The sequence below is a fragment of the Kryptolebias marmoratus genome, linkage group LG19 (genome assembly GCF_001649575.2).
Source record: "Kryptolebias marmoratus isolate JLee-2015 linkage group LG19, ASM164957v2, whole genome shotgun sequence".
NCBI lineage: Eukaryota > Metazoa > Chordata > Actinopteri > Cyprinodontiformes > Rivulidae > Kryptolebias > Kryptolebias marmoratus.
The window spans coordinates 37,488-55,708 of record NC_051448.1 but is presented as its reverse complement, the minus strand read 5'-3'; the positions used below and the strand labels follow the sequence as shown (position 1 = coordinate 55,708).

At 41.4% G+C, this 18,221-nt stretch overlaps 1 protein-coding gene across 5 annotated transcripts; it reads left to right on the top strand.

Moving 5' to 3' along the window:
- Window positions 1-91: 91 nt before the first annotated feature.
- Window positions 92-17,978, top strand: LOC108249102 (ankyrin repeat and SOCS box protein 2). Of its 5 annotated transcripts, none has more exons than XM_025011154.2 (10): window positions 92-1,677; window positions 2,064-2,139; window positions 6,394-6,767; window positions 7,530-7,699; window positions 10,045-10,200; window positions 10,276-10,521; window positions 10,639-10,810; window positions 13,327-13,897; window positions 13,974-14,127; window positions 15,841-17,978. In XM_025011154.2, exons 3-10 carry the CDS (start codon window positions 6,451-6,453, stop codon window positions 15,984-15,986), a joined length of 1,932 nt encoding a protein of 643 aa, XP_024866922.1. In that variant the 5' UTR covers window positions 92-1,677; window positions 2,064-2,139; window positions 6,394-6,450; the 3' UTR covers window positions 15,987-17,978. The 5 variants fall into 5 exon arrangements, with proteins under 5 accessions (XP_024866922.1, XP_037837401.1, XP_037837402.1 ...); XM_037981473.1 differs by having other exon boundaries at window positions 1,947-2,139; XM_037981474.1 differs by lacking the exon at window positions 92-1,677 and having other exon boundaries at window positions 1,686-2,139.
- The last annotated feature ends 243 nt before the right edge of the window (window positions 17,979-18,221 follow it).

Below are 18,221 nucleotides of genomic sequence, written 5' to 3'. Positions count from 1 at the left end.
CACATTATTATAATATTATTATTATTATATTTGGAGCGTCTTTGATTAGCTCTAGTTCAAAAACTGGAATACTGAGATTTCAAAACTGAACTCAAACATTCTAAACTAAAAGCAGAAACTGAGTGTTTCAAGTCAGACTCAGGGGTTTCATAGACTCTGAAGCTGGTTTAAAGATTCTGCCATCAGTAACAAGAATCCAGGTGTCAGTACTGAACATTTTGAGCCTCGTGGAGCAAGTTTTGATTGAGAATATCTCTACTTTGCTCCACTCAGCTTCTCCTGTAACCCTGAAGTATCATAAACCAGGTATTTTGTCTGTAGAGCGGAGCCGAAACCAGACATGGAGACTTGGAATCAGTTAAGTGATTTATTTACACGTGCAGGTATTTACAGTGATGATTGTTCAGGAGCAGTCTGGAAGGCAAGAAGGAGCAGGGGGAGTCTCGGGTACAGATCTTAGTCTTGCATAGGAACAGATGAGTTTGTGAGTAATGTCTTTCTTTCTCTTACAGGTTCAGAAGGCGTTCGTGGCGTCGAGGAGAGGACAAAGGTTCCAGTGGCAATCCAGGAGGTAAGGTAAGTAATCCAGTCGTGGTTCAGGTAAGTTCCAGACAAACAGTGATCGTCAAAGTGAGGCAGTAACCTGGGTCGAAGAGCAAAAAGCAAACAAATTAACAAAGTCTCTAGCTTAGGGTTAGAACCTACAGCTGAGACTCTAACCAGTAAAGTTTGATGCTCCAGTGATGATCTGGAACCAGCATCAGCTCATGCCTTTAAATCTCAACTTAAAACCCACCTGTTTAGAGTTGCTTATGGCTAAATTAGGGTTAGAGTGCGGGTTTTTGATGTCTTTGATGTTTGTCTCTTTCTTACTGTTTATTCATTGTCACGTGCTGTTTTTATTTTGTTTTTTAATTATGTAAAGCACCTTGAAATGCCTTGCTGCTTAAATGTGCTATACAAATAAAATTTGATTGATTGAATTTGATCAAGGTAACCAGGTGCAGCTGAGGAAGGAAAAGTTAGTAGCGCCGCCCACAGGCGGAGCTAAAACTCCAGATCCTCACATGAAGAAGTCTCTCAGTTGTTGCTGATGAAAAACTCTCCCACAGTATGATGCTGCCACCTACATGCTTGTTTCTTACTAATGTTTTCTACCTGATTCACTGAAAACATCTAATCTGTTTTGCACCGGTCCACTCAGTTGAAGTTACCACATGTTGACTCCAGAGCTAAAATTCAATTGTTGCAAAACGTCTGAATCCTCCAGAAATCTGATATTTTGTGTTTTTCTTTTAACAGTTTCACAAAATTTTGTAAAATTCAGTTTGACTTTGTCATTACGGAGTGTTGATTATTGAGAAAACCAATGAATTCAACAGATGTATCATCAGGCTGCAACATAACAGAACTGCAAAAAGTATGAAAGGTTTCTGAAACTCTTTATCCAGCTGGCTCAGTGTTGTGTTCATGGACATTTTATTTTCTTTATTGAGTTTATTTCCAGCTTACTTAAATTTGTTTTTACCTTTTCATTTTGTTTATGTTCTTTCATCAGTAGCACATTTATGTTAACGGTGAGGGATTGGAGAACTGTCCAGGCCTAATCTGGCCTCTCATATAATGCCGTATGGAGACAGGCTCCGGCCACCCCTGCAACTATGCACAGAGAAGCAGGTAAAAAGGATGGACCAATAAAATTAGACTGAATCTTTTTATGCTTTAAATACTGCTCACTAATTCTTGCTCCTCCTACAACCTTTGGGACGATGACATGAATCGAATCTATTCAGATTTACTTTAAATAATCTTCAGTTTTTAAGAATACAAATGTGTTCTGTAACACTTTCCAGTTAAAAAGATCAGATTTTCTACCTCTCAGTCAGAATGTTTCCACATGTTTGTGCTTTTTGGAGGATATTTTTGTCTCCTCTGTGTTGATGCAGTTAATCAAGACCCAGTTTGGTGTGTTTGGGATCCAGCCAGCAGGGATCCAGTATCAGAACTGATTGAGGTCCAGATGATGAAACTTCAGACTCATTCAGTTTTAATTCCACCTACAGACCTGCTGCTTCGCCACTGAAACAGACCTAGACAGAATCACAGAGAAAACTGTGTCCTGATTGGACAGTTTTACAGGTAAGACTGACTCCATGGTCCAGGCAAACCATTGTCCTTTAAAGGACCAGAATCTGTTGTAGGATCAAGAACTGTGGTGTTTGATAATCTTGGGTTGTGAACAGAATGTTACTGTTCTGTCAGAACATGTACTCTTGATGTGTTCTGATAGTAATCATTGTTCTGAATTGTGCATTTTAATTTATGTTGTTGGACTTTGAGATCTGATTCTGCTGGCTGGTTCTGTTGTTCCAGCAAAACAGTGGTCTGATTTCTTTGAGTTTTGTTAAATTGTTATTATTGAACAGAATGAAAACACCATTTGTATAGAATAGATTAGAAAGATTATTATTTTTTACCTGGTAGTCTTCTGGTTTTGTCAGATTTAAGATTGTTCCATATTCCAGAAGAACTGAGAATATTGTTTGTTTACTCAAGATGGCAAGATAAAGAACAAAGTTTGTTCCTGCCAAAACATTTCATACTTCAAGAGAAACTCAAGTGCACAACTCCTGGATGCAGAATGTCGATGTTTTAGCTTATCTGCATTGACCACACCTACTTAAAATTTCTGACCAATCACACATTAGTTATCAGACACCTCACAAGAGAAAAGTTCTGCCCAGATAATGTTTCAAGATGCAAGAGCTCCTAAACCAGGGCTGTGAGGAAAAAAAATGACATCAGTCTTTTTTCACAGCCCTGGGAGTGGGAAGAATTTTCTCAGTTTTTGTAGAATTTATAGGTGTCTTTATGTCTCACTCCTCCTCCTCCTCCTGCAGATTTGGAAAAAGCCCAAACAAAAATCTATCAAAACATGCATCTTGATCCGGAATAGTGTACTTTAAATTTTGGAAGCAAAACATCTTACATAAAATTCACGAACAACTGTGAAAAATGTCCCAGTAGTCATCAATGATATTTAGTAGAAATGAGTGGTAAACCCAACACTGTTTGGAGCTCTAAACTCAACTTAATGCCTCAACGACAGCCCACATATCTACAGAAGAACCTCGAAGAACCCTAGCATGGCCAGAACCAAGCAGACCCCCCATAAATCCACCGGAGGTAAAGCTCCCAGGTAGCAGCTCACCACCAAAGCTGCCAGAAAAAGCACCCCGGCCACTGGCGGAGTGAAGAAGCCTCACCGTTATAGGCCCGGTACCGTGGCTCTCAGGAAGATCTGCCGCAACCAGAAGTCCACCGACCTGCACATCCGGAAGCTGCCCTTCCAGCGCCTGGTCTGGGAGATTCCCCAGGATTTCAAAACCGGCCTGCACTTTCAGAGCTCAGCCGTCATGGCTCTGTGTTCTGTGCTCCAGCATCAACGTGTGGCACGGAAGCTGCTCTGCTGCAGACAGGAAAGCTCTGCAGAGGGTGGTGAAGGCTGCACAGAGGACTGTTGGAGTCAGCCTCCCCACCACCACAGACATCTACACCTCCAGATGTAGGAAAAGGGCCACCTGCATCATGAAGGACCCAACTCACCCTGCACACTCACTTTTTGTCCTGCTCCCCTCTGGCAGGAGGCTGCGGAGCATTAAGTGCAGAACAACCAGACTGAGAAACAGCTTCATTCCAGAAGCTGTAAGACTCTCAAACTCCACCTCTTCACACACACTGCACTGACACTTTCAAAGACACCAACACTCCACACTAAGACACTTTATTTGCACCTGGACACTTTATCTTTTTACCTTATCTTTTTTTATGTTTATTATTATTATTATATATATATTTTTTTTTCTTTCCTGTTTTATATTTTTAAATTTATATTAGATGTAAGCTGGGACCGTGGTTCACAATTTCGTTCCACCTCATGTACCACATGTGATGCGAATGACAATAAAGTCTCCTTGAATCCTTGAATCCTTGAATCTGCAAGAGGCCAGCGAGGCTTACCTGGTGGAGACACCAACCTGTACGCCATCCACGCCAAGAGGGTCACCATCATACCCAAAGACATCCAGCTGGCCCACAGGATCTGCGGGGAGAGGGCTGAGACTCACACCACATTTATCAGAACAACAGTCAGAGGCTTCTTCAGATCCGCTGTAAAACAGACCGCTGCCCACAGCCATCAGCATCTATAACAACTTTTTAACCAAACCAGGATGATGAGTTACAACATTTAAGTTCCCTTTGGGAGTAATAAAGTATTTTTAAATTGAACTGGATGAAATTAAATTAGTTTTGATAATTTTTGGAGATTTTAACTTAGAGTCTGATGATGTCTCACTAACTTTTACAAACTCCTACAGTTTATCCATCCAAACATAGGTATTTTTGAATTCTTCCACCCAGTGTGTCTCCCTACTGTAAGAGTGATGGTTTTTCCCCAAATCCCTCCAGAGGTCAGAGGTCGTACACTCAAATTCCCACTGATCCTGTGGATGCTCATCAAAATAAAAGTCTTGTTCTGTTATATCTCAGATTACTACAAACAAAATTATGTTGGGGTTTAGAGGAGAAGGTTGATGGATGTTGGAGCTGCTTTGGTTTCGTTCAGCGTTTTTGCTGAAAGTTTCTGGTTTTGTGTGTTGTGATATTATCAGGTTGTGTTAGGTTCTGCAGGACAAACGACCCCCTCCATTCATCAGAGATGTAAAACCCTGAAACAGCAGTTTTCTTTAATTTTATTGTGTTTTTACTGTAGTTACCTCTGCCAAGGAGGTTATGTTTCCGGTAGTTTCTGGCCATCTTTCTTTTAGCAAGATTACTTAAAAACTAATTAACATATTTAGAAAAATTTGTCAGGAAATGTTGGGGTTTCACAAAAAATAAGTGATTGAGTTTTGGTTGTGATCTGGATCATGATCTGGATCCTACAGTTTTTAAATTACCCGATGGCTATGGGGTGCCATTTGCAAAATTACACAGTCACCATGCTATTCATACATTTATAAATGTCATAGTTATAAACTAAATATTTAACTTGTAATTAAAATATTTAGCTCCACACTAAATATTTAGTTTGTAAACTAAATGTTTATGTCTGAGCTAAATATTTAATTTTCAAACTAAAAATTTAATTTGCTAACTAAATATTTAGCTCGGACCTAAATATTTAGCTTGCAAACTAAATATTTAGTTTGAAAATTAAATGTTTAGCTAATATGCAAATTACTTGCCAAAAAGCAGAAGTGGACTATCAAAATAAAAGCCCAACCTTTATAAACACATCATGCCAAACTGCCAAAAAACACCAGAAGTAGAAGAAGAAGAAGAGCTGCTGCTGGCCATACTGATTCGCTTCAGTTTTCTTTCATGTGCCGTATTTTATCATCATTCTGTTCCTCTGGACATGTCAAATGTGTTAGCAGAGAACATCGGATGAGCTGTTCTAACGTTAGAACGAGCTGTTCTAATAGTTCAAATGTGGAAGTGTAGTGTGCATATAGCCCAGGAGTGGGCAATCCTGGTCCTCTAGTGCCACTATCCTGCATGTTTGAATTGTTTCTCTGCTCCGACACACCTGATTTGAATCAATAGGTGATTAACAGGTTTCTGCAGAACATGAGGTCATTTAATCACTGTATCAGGTGTGTTGGAGCAGGGAAACAAGTCAAACATGCAGGTTAATGGCCCCTGAGGACCAGGATTGCCCACCCCTGATATAGCCCGCACATACAGTTGTTCACTCATGGATCTACAGCAACTGTAACAACATCTGTTTCTCAACATTGTTTATCTGCTCCAGAGCTACCACCGCAGCCAGAGGTAAGTCAGGACCTGGGTTAGCCAGGTCTCGTTTGGCTTTTATTTTGATAGTCCACCTCCGCTTTTCAGCAAGGAGTTTGCATATTAGCTAAACATTTACCGTAATTTGCTAACTAAATATTTAGCTCAGACCTAAATATTAATTTTCCAAACTAAACATTTAGTTTGCAAGCTAAATATTTAGATGTGAGCTAAATATTTAGTTCGGAAATTAAATATTTAGTTTGGAACTATGACATTTATAAATGTATAAATAACATGGCAAAACAAACCAAAATGTTGCTGTTAATTTGTGACTGTGTAACTTTACAAATGGCATCCCATATATGGCCTTGTCAGTGGTTTGCACTCTCTGAGTGCTTTTAGTTTCTTGATGTTTTCAGTGTTTGTTGCTTCAGCTTGGGTTTGGGCTGAAAGTGTCTGACAGAAACCTGAGTAGATGACTCTCAGTGATATTTCTGTTATATGTGTCGTAGATCAGCAGCTTCTGAAGTCTTTGAATGTTTTGGCTTAAGCACTGAGAAAAGAAATCCAGCTGACCTGATTTATTCCCAGCAGGTCTAGTCCTGAGGTGACCTGCTGCTGTTTCCCTGCTGACAACACAAATCCAACATGGCTGTCTCTAAACCAGATCTGGAGGACTTTAGTGTTTACAGTCACTTGTCTGATGATGAGCTCTTACAGATTGCTGTGGAAAGGAGTCTCTCTGATAAATATATTCATCCAGGATCATCATCATCATCATCATCATCATCATCATCATCATCAATGCTCTCAGCTTTGGCTCCAGAACCCAGACACAAGAGTCCAGATCAATCTGAACACCTTCTGCAAGTACCCCCATCCCAAATTCCACAACCACCACATTTTCAAAACTGTGCAAACCCTCCCACGGCCCTGTCCCAGTTCCTCTACAAGGCCTCCAAAAGGTGAGTTTACCCAGCTGGCATGGTCCTGGTCCAGGAACAGCAAACAACGAAAAACAAATAGTAAACAAGCAAAACTGTACAAACATAAACAATGTTCACCCAAACAACATTCCAATCATTTTACATTAAAAATAATAAGTCATCTGTGGTGGCAAGGTTTTTATAAGATAACACCTGACTATGTTCTGTCTGAATTCCACAGCCTATGAGGTTTTCACCAAACGACTCTGTTTCTCTTCACTGAAACCAGACTGACCTTGCTTCCTGTCTCCTCCTCACCTACCAACTTTCTAATATCTTAGATATCAGCTCCTGTGTGGACTCTGGAGGCAGAGCTTTGATTCAAAGCTTCCTGTGCAGGGACTCTGATGTTAATTCTTAATTGTCTTTAAGGCTCTCTGTATGTCGTGCACCAGACAGAAATAAATCTGTTTGAGTGTTTTCATCTAACAATGCCTGGAAATTGATCTCTTCGACAACATCATCCATTCAGGTCCTAACCTCAAACCTAAACCCAAACATTTCTGCTTCGCTTGTCTTTGTTAGGACAAAATGAAGACTTATGAATAACCAGATCCTCAGCAGCCTGATAGTCAGCTCACGCACATTTTAACTTACTTTTTTTTAAAATAACCATTTCCACTTATAGGCTTCCTCCTAAACCGAAACTCTGGTTTGTAGAAACAAGGATTTGGTTCCTCATTGTTCCAACAAAGTTAAGATTGTTCTAACTCAGTATTTTCTTGTTTTGTTGTGGTTCAGAGAGTTCAGCCACCTACAGTCCATCATCATAAATGGAGACACTAAAGCTCTGATAGATCTTGTCAGACAAGGGTCAAGCAGTCTGATGGAGCCCAATGATGAAGGCTGGATCGCTCTTCATGAAGCTGCTTATTATGGACAGTTGCAGTGTATCAGGATCCTTGTCAGAGGTCAGTGCTATTGGTTCTGATGCTTCTGATAATACATTGGTTGTAAAACATAAAAAACAGAACCTGACACTTTCTGAGAGAGGTACAACATTAGAGATAAACATGACCTTGTCTTTGTGCTTTGTATGCACGAAGACCAGGCTGATCTTCTATTTACTGAATGGCTAAAAATCAGACTCTTTGATTGTTGGAAATTTATAGGATGTTAACAATGCAGTGTAGATGTTTGTGCTATTTTTGTGTTTCACATGAAGTAGTAGTCGGCCTGGACACTAAGGAGAGAGACAAGGACTTGTATCGACTGGCAGGACAGAGGGACCAGACTGGAAAGGATGTGCAGCAGGTTAGGCTTGTTAAAGATAGAAACGATAATGTTCTAACAAGAGAGGAGAGGGTGATGGGAAGATGGAGGGAGAACTTTGAGGAGCTGATGAATGCAGAAAATGAAAGAGAAACAAAAGTAGAATTCATAGAAACTGTGAACCAGGAAGTGGAAAAGGTTAGTGAGGATGAAGTCCAGAAAGCTTTGAAGAGGATGAAGAAGAGGAAGGCAGTTGGACCTGATGACATACCAGAGGGATGGAAATGTCCAGGAGAGATGGCAGTGGGGTTTTGGAGTCAATTATACAAAGGCATTTTTGAGAGGGAGAAAATACCTGAGGAATGGAGGAGAAGTGTGTTGGTGCCAATCTTTAAGAACAAGACTGATGTTCAGAGTTGGCGCAACTACAGGGGAATGAAGATGATGAGCCACATGATGAAGATCTGGGAGACAGCTGTGGAAGCTAGACTTAGACAAGAGGTGACTGTTTGTGAGCAGCAGGATGGTTTTATATCAAGAAAGAGCTCCACAGATGCCATCTTTGATTTGAGGATGTTGATGGAGAAGAACAGAGACTCAGAAAGAACTTCATTCTTTCTGTGGATTTAGAAAAAGCATCGGACAGGGAGGAGCTGTGGTGTTGGTGAGGACATCTGGAATGGCAGAGAAGGATGTTAGACTGGGACAGGACATGTGTGAGGACAGCAGGACATGTGTGAGGACAGCAGGACATGTGCGAGGACAACAGGACGTGTGAGGACAGAAGGACATGTGTGAGGACAGAAGGACATGTGTGAGGAAAGAAGGACACGTATGCGGACAGCAGGACATGTGTGAGGACAGCAGGACAGTGGTGAGGGACAGATAGGTGGGAGTGCATCAAGGATCGGCTCTGAGCCTCTTCTTGTTTGCTCTGGTGATGGACAGACTAACAGACGAGGACAGGCACGAGTCCCCATGGACTATGATGTTTGCAGAGGACATCAGGACCTGTGGGGAGAACAGGGAACAGGTGGAGAAGAACCTGGAGAGGTGGAGGTATGCACTTGAAAGGCGAGGGATGAAAGTCAGCCATAGGAAGACAGTGTACCTGTGTGTGAATGAGAGGCAGGCAGATGGAACAGTGAGGCTACAAGGTCAGAGGTCACAAAGGTGCAGGACTTCATCTGTCCAGGAGGACAGGGAGTGCGGTAAAGAGGTGAAGAAGAGAGTCCAGGCAGGATGGAGTGGATGGAGAAAAGTTTCAGGAGTGATTTGTGACTAAAGGGTGGCAGCAAAGGTCAAAGGTCAAAGGAAAGGTTTACAGACAGTGGTGAGAGCAGCCATGTTGTCTGGTTTGGAGACAGAACAGGAAGTGTCAGAGCTGAAGATGTTGATGTTCTCCTTGGGAGGGACAAGGATGGACAGGATTAGGAATGAAGTCCTCAGAGGTCCAGCACAGGTTGAAGGACTGGGAGATAAAGTTAGAGACAGACTGAGATGGTTTGGACATGTCCAGAGGAGGGACAGTGGAGATATTGGACATAAGGATGTTAGAGATGCAGCTGCCAGGAAAAAGACAGAGAGTACATATATGGATGCAGTTAGAGAGGACATAAAGAAAGTTGGAATGAGGACAGGGGACACAGAGGACAGAGTTAGATGGAGGATGGGTACTCGCTGTGGAGACACCTGAAAAGGGAACAGCTGGAAGAAAAAGAAGACATGAAGTAATCAGCAGTTTAATAGATTGTTGGTATGTGTAACCATGACTTTGTAGCCTGATTGACAGTCTGAACATTGACCAGCATAGGGCAGTGTTTCTGCCCCATTTTATTTAGTAATATTTATTAGCTGCTTTGGTTTGTTACGTCATAGAGAGGTTTAAATGTTTTAATTTCATATTGTAGGGTTTTGGAGCAGTGGCTCTTGCTGACTTCTTTTTGAGCTTATACCCCAGCTGACCTCTATATGAACTTTGACTCTAGCTGACCTCTGTTTAAAATCAGGCCCCTGCTAACCTCTGTTTGACCTCTGACTCCAGCTGATCCCAGCTCAGTGAACAAATGTACTTTGAAGAAGGAAACAGCTCTACTGCTTGCTGTTTATCAAGGAGAGGTTTCCTGTGTGGAATTTCTTCTTAAGCATGGAGCCAATGTAAATGCTGCCAACAAGGAACGAGAGACACCACTATTTGCAGGTGAGTGCTGACATCTCAGTGATGTCAGGGAACCTGCCTCAGAGAATATCTCAATTTCCTGCTTTTATTTTTCAGCCTGTGAGAATCCAAACAAAGACATCGTAAACCTTCTACTGATGAATGGAGCTCAGGTAAATCTTACCTGCAGTCAGGGAGGAAGTGCGCTTCATGAAGCCTGCAGGTGTGGATGTCCAAAGCTCTGTCAGATGTTACTGGATTGTGGTGCAGATCTGAAAACTAAAAACATTTACAACATTCAGCCATTGTTCGTTGCTGCACAGCAGGGACAGACAGAGGTCCTCCAACTGCTCGCTAAGAGAGGTCAGTCCTGCAAAGGAGCTGAGGTGTGTTCACTGACATCAGGAGCTCAGTGTTGTGTGTTTCTCAGAGCTGAGGTGTGTTCACTGCCCTCAGGAACTTAGAGTGTCTGTTTTTCAGGTGCAGATATAAATGGACAGGCAGGAGATGGAGCATCGCCTCTGTATGAAGCCTGCAAGAATGGTCATATTTTAGCTGTGCAGATCTTGCTGGACCTGAAAGCTGATCCAAACCGAGCCACAAAGTCCGGCCTGTTGCCTCTTCATGTGGCTGTAAAGAACAATCACCACGGGTCAGAAACAAGTTTTTCAGCATGTGTCTATGGCCCACTGCCTGCATGCCTGCATGTAGACCACAGTCTCTGTAATCGTTTATCAGTCAATTTATGTCCCACCCTCACCTACGGTCATGAACAGTGAGATTCCAGATACAGGCAGCAAATACAGGCTTTTTCCACAGGATAGCAGGCCTTATTCTTGGTGATAGGATGAGGAGTTTGACTATTCAAGAGGAGTTTAACATAAAGCCACTGCTCTTTGACATTCAGAGAAATCAGTTGAGGTAAGTTGGGCATTGATTTAGATGCCCCCTGGTCACCTCCCACTGGAGGTTTACTGGGCATGGCCAACTTTAGCTGCCCCTAGGGTTGGATAAAAAACCCGCTAGAGAGATTACAGCTTTTGGTTGGTATGGGAATGGTTTGGGGTCCCCCAGGAAAAGCTGGGGGACAATGCAGGGGACAAGGAGACCTGGACCTTTCTCTCTTGACTGCCTCTATGACCCCATATGGATTAAAAGGGAAAGAAGGTGGATGGGCCTAGAGAAAATTGTTTATAATCGACTTCAGAGATTTTTAACTGCCAGCAACAGCGATGAAAAATTCCAGTCTGGTTTTGAATCACACGGCAGCACTGAGACAGCCCATTTAAGAGTTTTTATTCTTCTTCTTTTAACTGTTGATTCTGGATGCTTTGCTGTTTTAGTACTTTTAGACCTTTTTGCTGCCTTTGATACTTTGGACCATATTATCTTGCCGTCATGACATGAGCAGGTGGATGATATCAAAGGCACCATTTTATCATGGTTTAGAACTTACATGACCATTCCTGTTTCTTTAGAAGAATGCTCCTCTGACTTATGGAGTCCCTTAAGGGTCTATGTCAAGTCCGATACTTTTTAGCTCCACGGACCGGTTCATTATCAAACAGTATTTTCACGGACCGGTCTTTAAAGGTGTGGCGGATAAATCCAACAAAATAAAATGATATGAGCAGCATGAAAACAGGGGTATTTTTAAAAAACATAATGAACATAAATCCAACATGTACTTGCAGCTTTGTTAGCTGCATCCTGGTATTGTGTTATCAACCTGAATAACACCCTCTCCTCTCCCTAATGTTCTCTGGTCAATATGGCGATGTTTAAACATGCCCTTTAAAACAAGATACACCACAGATATAAAGTACACAAAGAATACAACTCACCATAAGGCTGAATCAGTGGGAGCCCTGTGCCTGTTTCTCAGTAACGAGATGGTCCCATCTAGGGCTTTCAGAGTCATTTTGCTAGAATGTGGGTTTGTTTTTAGCGGTAATGTATCACGTGACCTAGATAAGCGTTTTGACACGCATCAACAGTGAGTCATTGACAGATGTAGTGGAGAGAATCCGGTCATTTTTCAAAATAACAGAAATACTGTAAGTTAATTATTCTTTCTGTGCAGCCTGGTACCCGTAATGACCCACGGACTGGTACCAGTCTGCAGCCGGGGGGTTGGTGACCTCTGGTCTAAATGACATTAAAGCCTGGTTCAAACTAAACTTTCTGAGTCTCAATGAAAATAAGACTGAAGTCATCAGTTTTGGAAAATGTAATACCCTTGACACTCTTGGCTCCTTGACTTCATACAGTAAGTCTGCTGTCAGGGATCTGGGTGTGATTTTTTTAAAGTGCTTTTAAATTGGACAAAGACTCATTGCCAAGGAGAAGTTATATCTTCCTATCAAAGATCTTGAACAAGTGATTCATGCTTTTGTTATCTCAGGGTTGAACTAATGTAACATTTGAATAAATCATCTCTGCATTGCTAACAAATCAAAGTCTTGTAGGGTACTAAATAACATGAACACATAACCCTGGTCCTGGCTTCTCTACACTAGCTTCCTGTCCATTTCCAGATTGATTATAAGGCTTTACTGCTTAATTTTAAAGTTTTAAATGGTCTGGCCCCATCATACTTATGTGATATCCTTAACATCTCCACAGTAAGAGCACTCTGGTTAACCAATCAATTTTTCTGAGATGTTTCAAGATACAAACTAAAATATAGAGGTGATAAAGCATTTGCAGGTGCTGCTCCAGATCTGTGAAATAGTTTACCTCTTCATATGTGGCCCTCTGAGACTGTTGAACCTTTTAAATCTATGCTTAAGACCCATCTCTTGTCTTTGACATTTGATTCGGGCAAAGTTTAGAATCCAATTAGAAATGATGGTTTTATAGTGTTTCTGTATTTTATTTTGGCTTTACTTTTTCTTTTAATAGTTCTTATATTTCCATGCTTTTATTGTTGTTTTTACATTTTTTGTTTGACTGAGGTGTAAAGCACTTTGATCAACTTTCATTGTCTTTGTTTTATAGAAATAGCATTGAGATTGACATTGACGCTAACTAGGGAAACCTTGGCACTCCTAACTATTTAAACCTTGACACCACTAGCTAATGTAACCTTGGCACTGCTAAATAATCAAGTCACCATCAAATCACCAAACCACCATCAAACCTCACAGCCCCCCTTTGTATTTACAGAATCATGTTGCTCCTGATTCCAGTCACCAGCAGGGTTAAAATCCGAACATGTGGCATCAGTCCTCTGCACATTGCTGCAGAAAAAAACAGGAATGAAATCATGGAGCAGCTGATCAAGTCAGGGTTTGACGTAAACACTGAGCTGTCGGATGAACGCTCCAGGATGTATGAGGACCGGCGGCGCACAGCTCTCTACTTCTCTGTCTATAATGGGAACCTGGAAGCTGTTGAGATGCTTCTGCAAGCTGGAGCCAACCCTAACTTGGACACCTTTAACCCTCTTCTCATCGCTGTTCGGCTTGCCTGGATGGATATTGCAGAGCTGCTGGTTAAGTATGGTGCTGATGTCAATGCTCAGATCTTTACAATGCCGTCATCATTCCCATCAGCCATCCTGCTCAGCATGGAGTCTCCACCCATTCTCAAACTTCTGCTTGACAATGGCTGTGATGCCAGACTTTGCTTTGACTGTACTTATGGACTCAAACCACATCCGGTCATTGCTCCGTCACGGCACCCCATAGAAGAACTGCGGGTAAATGAACATTTGCCGATGCGACGTTGCATCCAGGTGAGATGGAACCTGTACAACAGACATTAATAAAGGAGTATGAGTAATATAATACATGTTCTTTATGTTTTATCAGTACTGTGAAGCCATCTCCGGCTCATCCATCAGCCGAATATCAGGGCCCATCATCTCCATGCTATTGGACTATGTCGGTCACGTCCAACTCTGCTCTCGGCTGCTGAAGATCCTGGACAGTCAAAGTGACTGGGAAACCATTAAACTGAAAGCTTGTAAGTAACAGAAGCATTGTTGACAGCTGATGCATGTTGTGAAGATCATTTTTTAGTTTAGTTAGGTTTTGGATCCATAATTCTTGAGGCTGAATTATAACATCCTGGGTCTTGTGTTTTACACTTACACAAACTGCATTTAGACCTAGAACTGACATTTGTCCTGGGTGATATAATTGAAGTTGAAGCTGGAAGGGGATCAGCTTCCTTGCTGACTGATTCTAGCACAAGGTTTAAACATCACCTCCTAAATGTGAATGAACAGGACATTGCTGTTGTTAAAATAAAAAAAAATACACATTTAAAAGGTTTTTGTGGACTCTGGTTCAAAAATACAACATGGCAGCTTCTGTAAATCAGGTCCTGCTGTCTTCAGTTCCCAACAACAAGAGAAAGAAAGGACATTTGGTCTATCAATGTAACATGTTTATGGTCTGAACATAAACTGTTCAAAATAGTTGAAAAACACAGAACAAAACAATACACAGCAAGCTGAGGAATTAAGTAATTCACATTGTTTATTAGGAGGTACTACTTTGTGGGGTGGATGATTATTTTAAGCCCTTATGGACCGGCCGTGTCTGGTTTTGTGTGTGTGTGTGTCTTTTCCCTAAAAGTTTAACCTGAAATTGTTGTTTTTTAAATAACTGAATGGGTTAGCTCATTCTTAAATGTCAGAGCTTTTAACTCTATACAGCCATAAAAAAATCAGGTCTGGTGATCCTAGATGTACCAAGGAGCAGATAAAAAAACCCAGGAGATCAGTTTTTGCTGGAGCTGCATTTAAAGTATTTACCAGTTGTTCTATGTACATCTATGTTTTTACCCTTACCTACCCTAACCTCTTCATAAACTCTGGGTAGTGACCGAAAGAATGAGATTGCGGATACAGGCAGTCCAAATGAGTTTTCTCTGCAGGGTAGCTGGGCTTTCCCTTAGAGACAGGGTGGGAAGTACACTTATCCAGGAGAGACTTGGAGTAGAGCCGCTGCGCTGCTCCTCCTCATCAAGAGGAGCCAGTTGAGGTGCTTCCTAGGGAGGTGTTCCAGGCATGTCCATCTGGAAAGAGACAATAGAGAAGACCTAGGACACGTTGGAGAGACTATTTCTCTCTTTTGGCCTGGGAAAACCTTGGAATCCTCCTGGAAGAGCTGGAAGAGGTGGCTGTGGAGAAAGATGTCTGTGCTTTTCTGCTCAAGCTGCTGTCCCCACGGCCATAGCCGCAAATGGAGGAATTCAAGTATCTTAGATTCTTGTTCATGATTAAGGATGGAACAGAACAAGAGAATAGTAGGCAGATTGGGTCAGTGTCTTTTGTTTTTTCTTTTTTTTTGCAATGAGGTAAGTGCTATACCAAGAAGAGCTTAGAGACAAGTCACTGTTCCTCCACAACAAAAAGATCCTCCCAAGTTGGTTTTGGGCTTGTAATTGGGATCTCCCCGAAAAAGGACATTCAGACATCCCACTGGGAAGAGCTCAGGCCAGACTCAGGACTTGCTGGAGAGGTTATTTCTCACAGCTGGGTTGGGAAGCCTTAGAGTCCCTTCAGATCAGCTGGAGAAGGTAGCTGTGAAGACAGAGGTCTGGAGAGCTTGGCTCATGCTGCTGCCCCTGTGACCCGGTCTTATTTATAAGACCAAAAAATATTGAATGGGTGGTTGAATGGAAGTGATTAACTGACATGTTGATGTTCTGTTTCTGTTCTGGTTCCAGTTCCTCCTCATCCTCTGATGCAGCTCTGCAGACTGAAGATCAGACACCACCTCGGAATTCAACGGCTCAGATTGCTCCACACACTGCCACTTCCTGTCCCACTCATTCGCTTTCTTCGTTATGACATGCAAACTTCTCTCACTTGAAACTGGCTGATGCACCTGAAACTTTCTGAAACCAGCAGGTTTCAGGTGCACCAGAAACTTGATGAGGCACCCGAAACCTGCTAATCATAAAGCTCAATCAATTCAAGGCCTAGCATTCCTTGTGATAATTCATAGCACCTGCCATGATGCATGCCAGTGTTTTAAACCAAGATGTCAGCAATAAATTAGCTCTCAAACTATATGTTGGAGATGACGCTCAGCTATTACCACACCAAACTTTGCTCAATATTTGTAAAAATGACTGATTGTATTAACATGTTTGCATTTCTTAAGGTTTATTAGCTATGTTGGTCATCTTGAATTGTGTTGACTGCAAAATTTAATTTTAACTGCCGTCTCTTATTTCATCACAATCCCCACTACACTGTTCATCTGCTGGACTGTGGCAAGGCAAGCTGACAGAGACTCCAGTCTTCTGCTGAGAAACTCACCCTGCATGCACCCCCCCCCCCCCACACACACACACACACATCAGGAGGGCAACATCATTGCAACACAACTGACACAAACTTTCACAAGATCAAGTTCCTAAAAAAAACAATAATTATCATTATTCATTAAAATGAAGACATCCTTACTAAGACCATTACAGAAGGATGAAGGCCAGTTCATACCAACATTTCATAACAACACTTGTCATTTGGTACTGTTACAACTATGCAGTCATGCACTTTACCACATGCACATATCCCTGTATTCAAACAACCCTGCATACATTGCAGCTATGAAAGAAAGTCCACCTTCTTGCAGTTCTAATGTTTTACATATCAAGACACAAAAAACGTATCTATTTTTTACCAGGTTCTACAAATATTCCAGTTTAACCTCAAGTGAACAAAAATACAACAGAATCCACCATGTCATTATTAAGCAAAAACTGTTGGGATTTGGGTTTTTGTATTCAGTTTGTTGTCTTCGTGTTTCAGTTTAAGTATATTGTTTAGTTTATTCAGTTATCTTGTTAGTTTGGTTCTTGTTGTTTCTGTCTTTGTCTCTTGTGTCTGTGTTGGTTTCATCTACCTCTCTCCAGTTTGTCATCTGTTTACCTGCCACGCCCATCTCCACCTGCCAGTAATTATGTTCACTCACCTGTGCCCACTTACCTCTTTTTCCTCTGTGTTTAAAACCCGGTCACTTTCTCCACTACTACGTCGGATCATTGTTCATATGTCCTTGTCCTGTGTTTCATCTTTGCACCTAGATTTAGTTTATGTTTTTGTTTTTGCTGCCCCGTCAGCTTTTGTTTTGGTATTAATAAATTAGTTTATTCAAAGTTTTCAGTATGAGTCTGCTCTCTGGGTTCGCCTCCGTCACCGCCAACCTTGACAAAAACTGGTTCCAGCCCCTGATCCAGCAGCTTGTAGAATCTCCTTTAGCAGCAAGAACTCTCAGTAGTGCTTTTCTGTAGACTTTATCAGTTTCTCACATGGTTGTGGAGGAATTTTGGCCTATTATTTTTTCCAATGTTGCTGTTGCTTCAGGTCATTAAGGTTTGCAGACATTTGTTTGTTAGATTGAGGTTCTGGACTCTGACTGGACCGTTGCAGCACCTTGATTCTTTTCTTTTTGTTGTAGATTAGCTGCTGTGTTGGGATCATTGTCCCACTGAATTATAACCCAGTCTGGTCCAAGATTCCTAGCTTTAACTTTTAACATGTTAACTTGGTGAGCAACAGGCCCTTTTTTAATGAGTCCTGATATGTAAAACCCTATGATTGAAAGAGAGTGTACTTTCTTTTTGCCCAGACTGAAGTGTCCTCTGAAGGCCATGAACACTTTGTGTTTGGTTGAGCCTATTTGAATGTTTGTTGGGATGGAGACATAAGTGCAGCAGTTTTTTTTGTTTTGTTTTGTTTTGTTTTAATTGGTTAAGTTGCGACACTAAAGCAGGTTAGATGATTAATAATGTGGACAAGGTTTAAAATGAATCCATATTTACATTTTTGTTGGTATAATAAATGGATTAGGATATGTTTTTTGTCTTTTTTTACACTCCTTGAACTCTGTCTGCTCTGTGACACGAGAACATTAAAGACTGTCCTGAAAGTGCATCGCCATTTAGTTAATACTAAACATTAAAACTTGGTTGGAGTTGAATGTATTTGTTTTGATGTTAAATACCAGCCAGGTTTCAAAGAAAGATGACTGTTAAACTTTATGTGAAGTTGAATCTTAAAAATATAGTTTTAGTTTGCAGAAAAGTCAAAGGTCAGC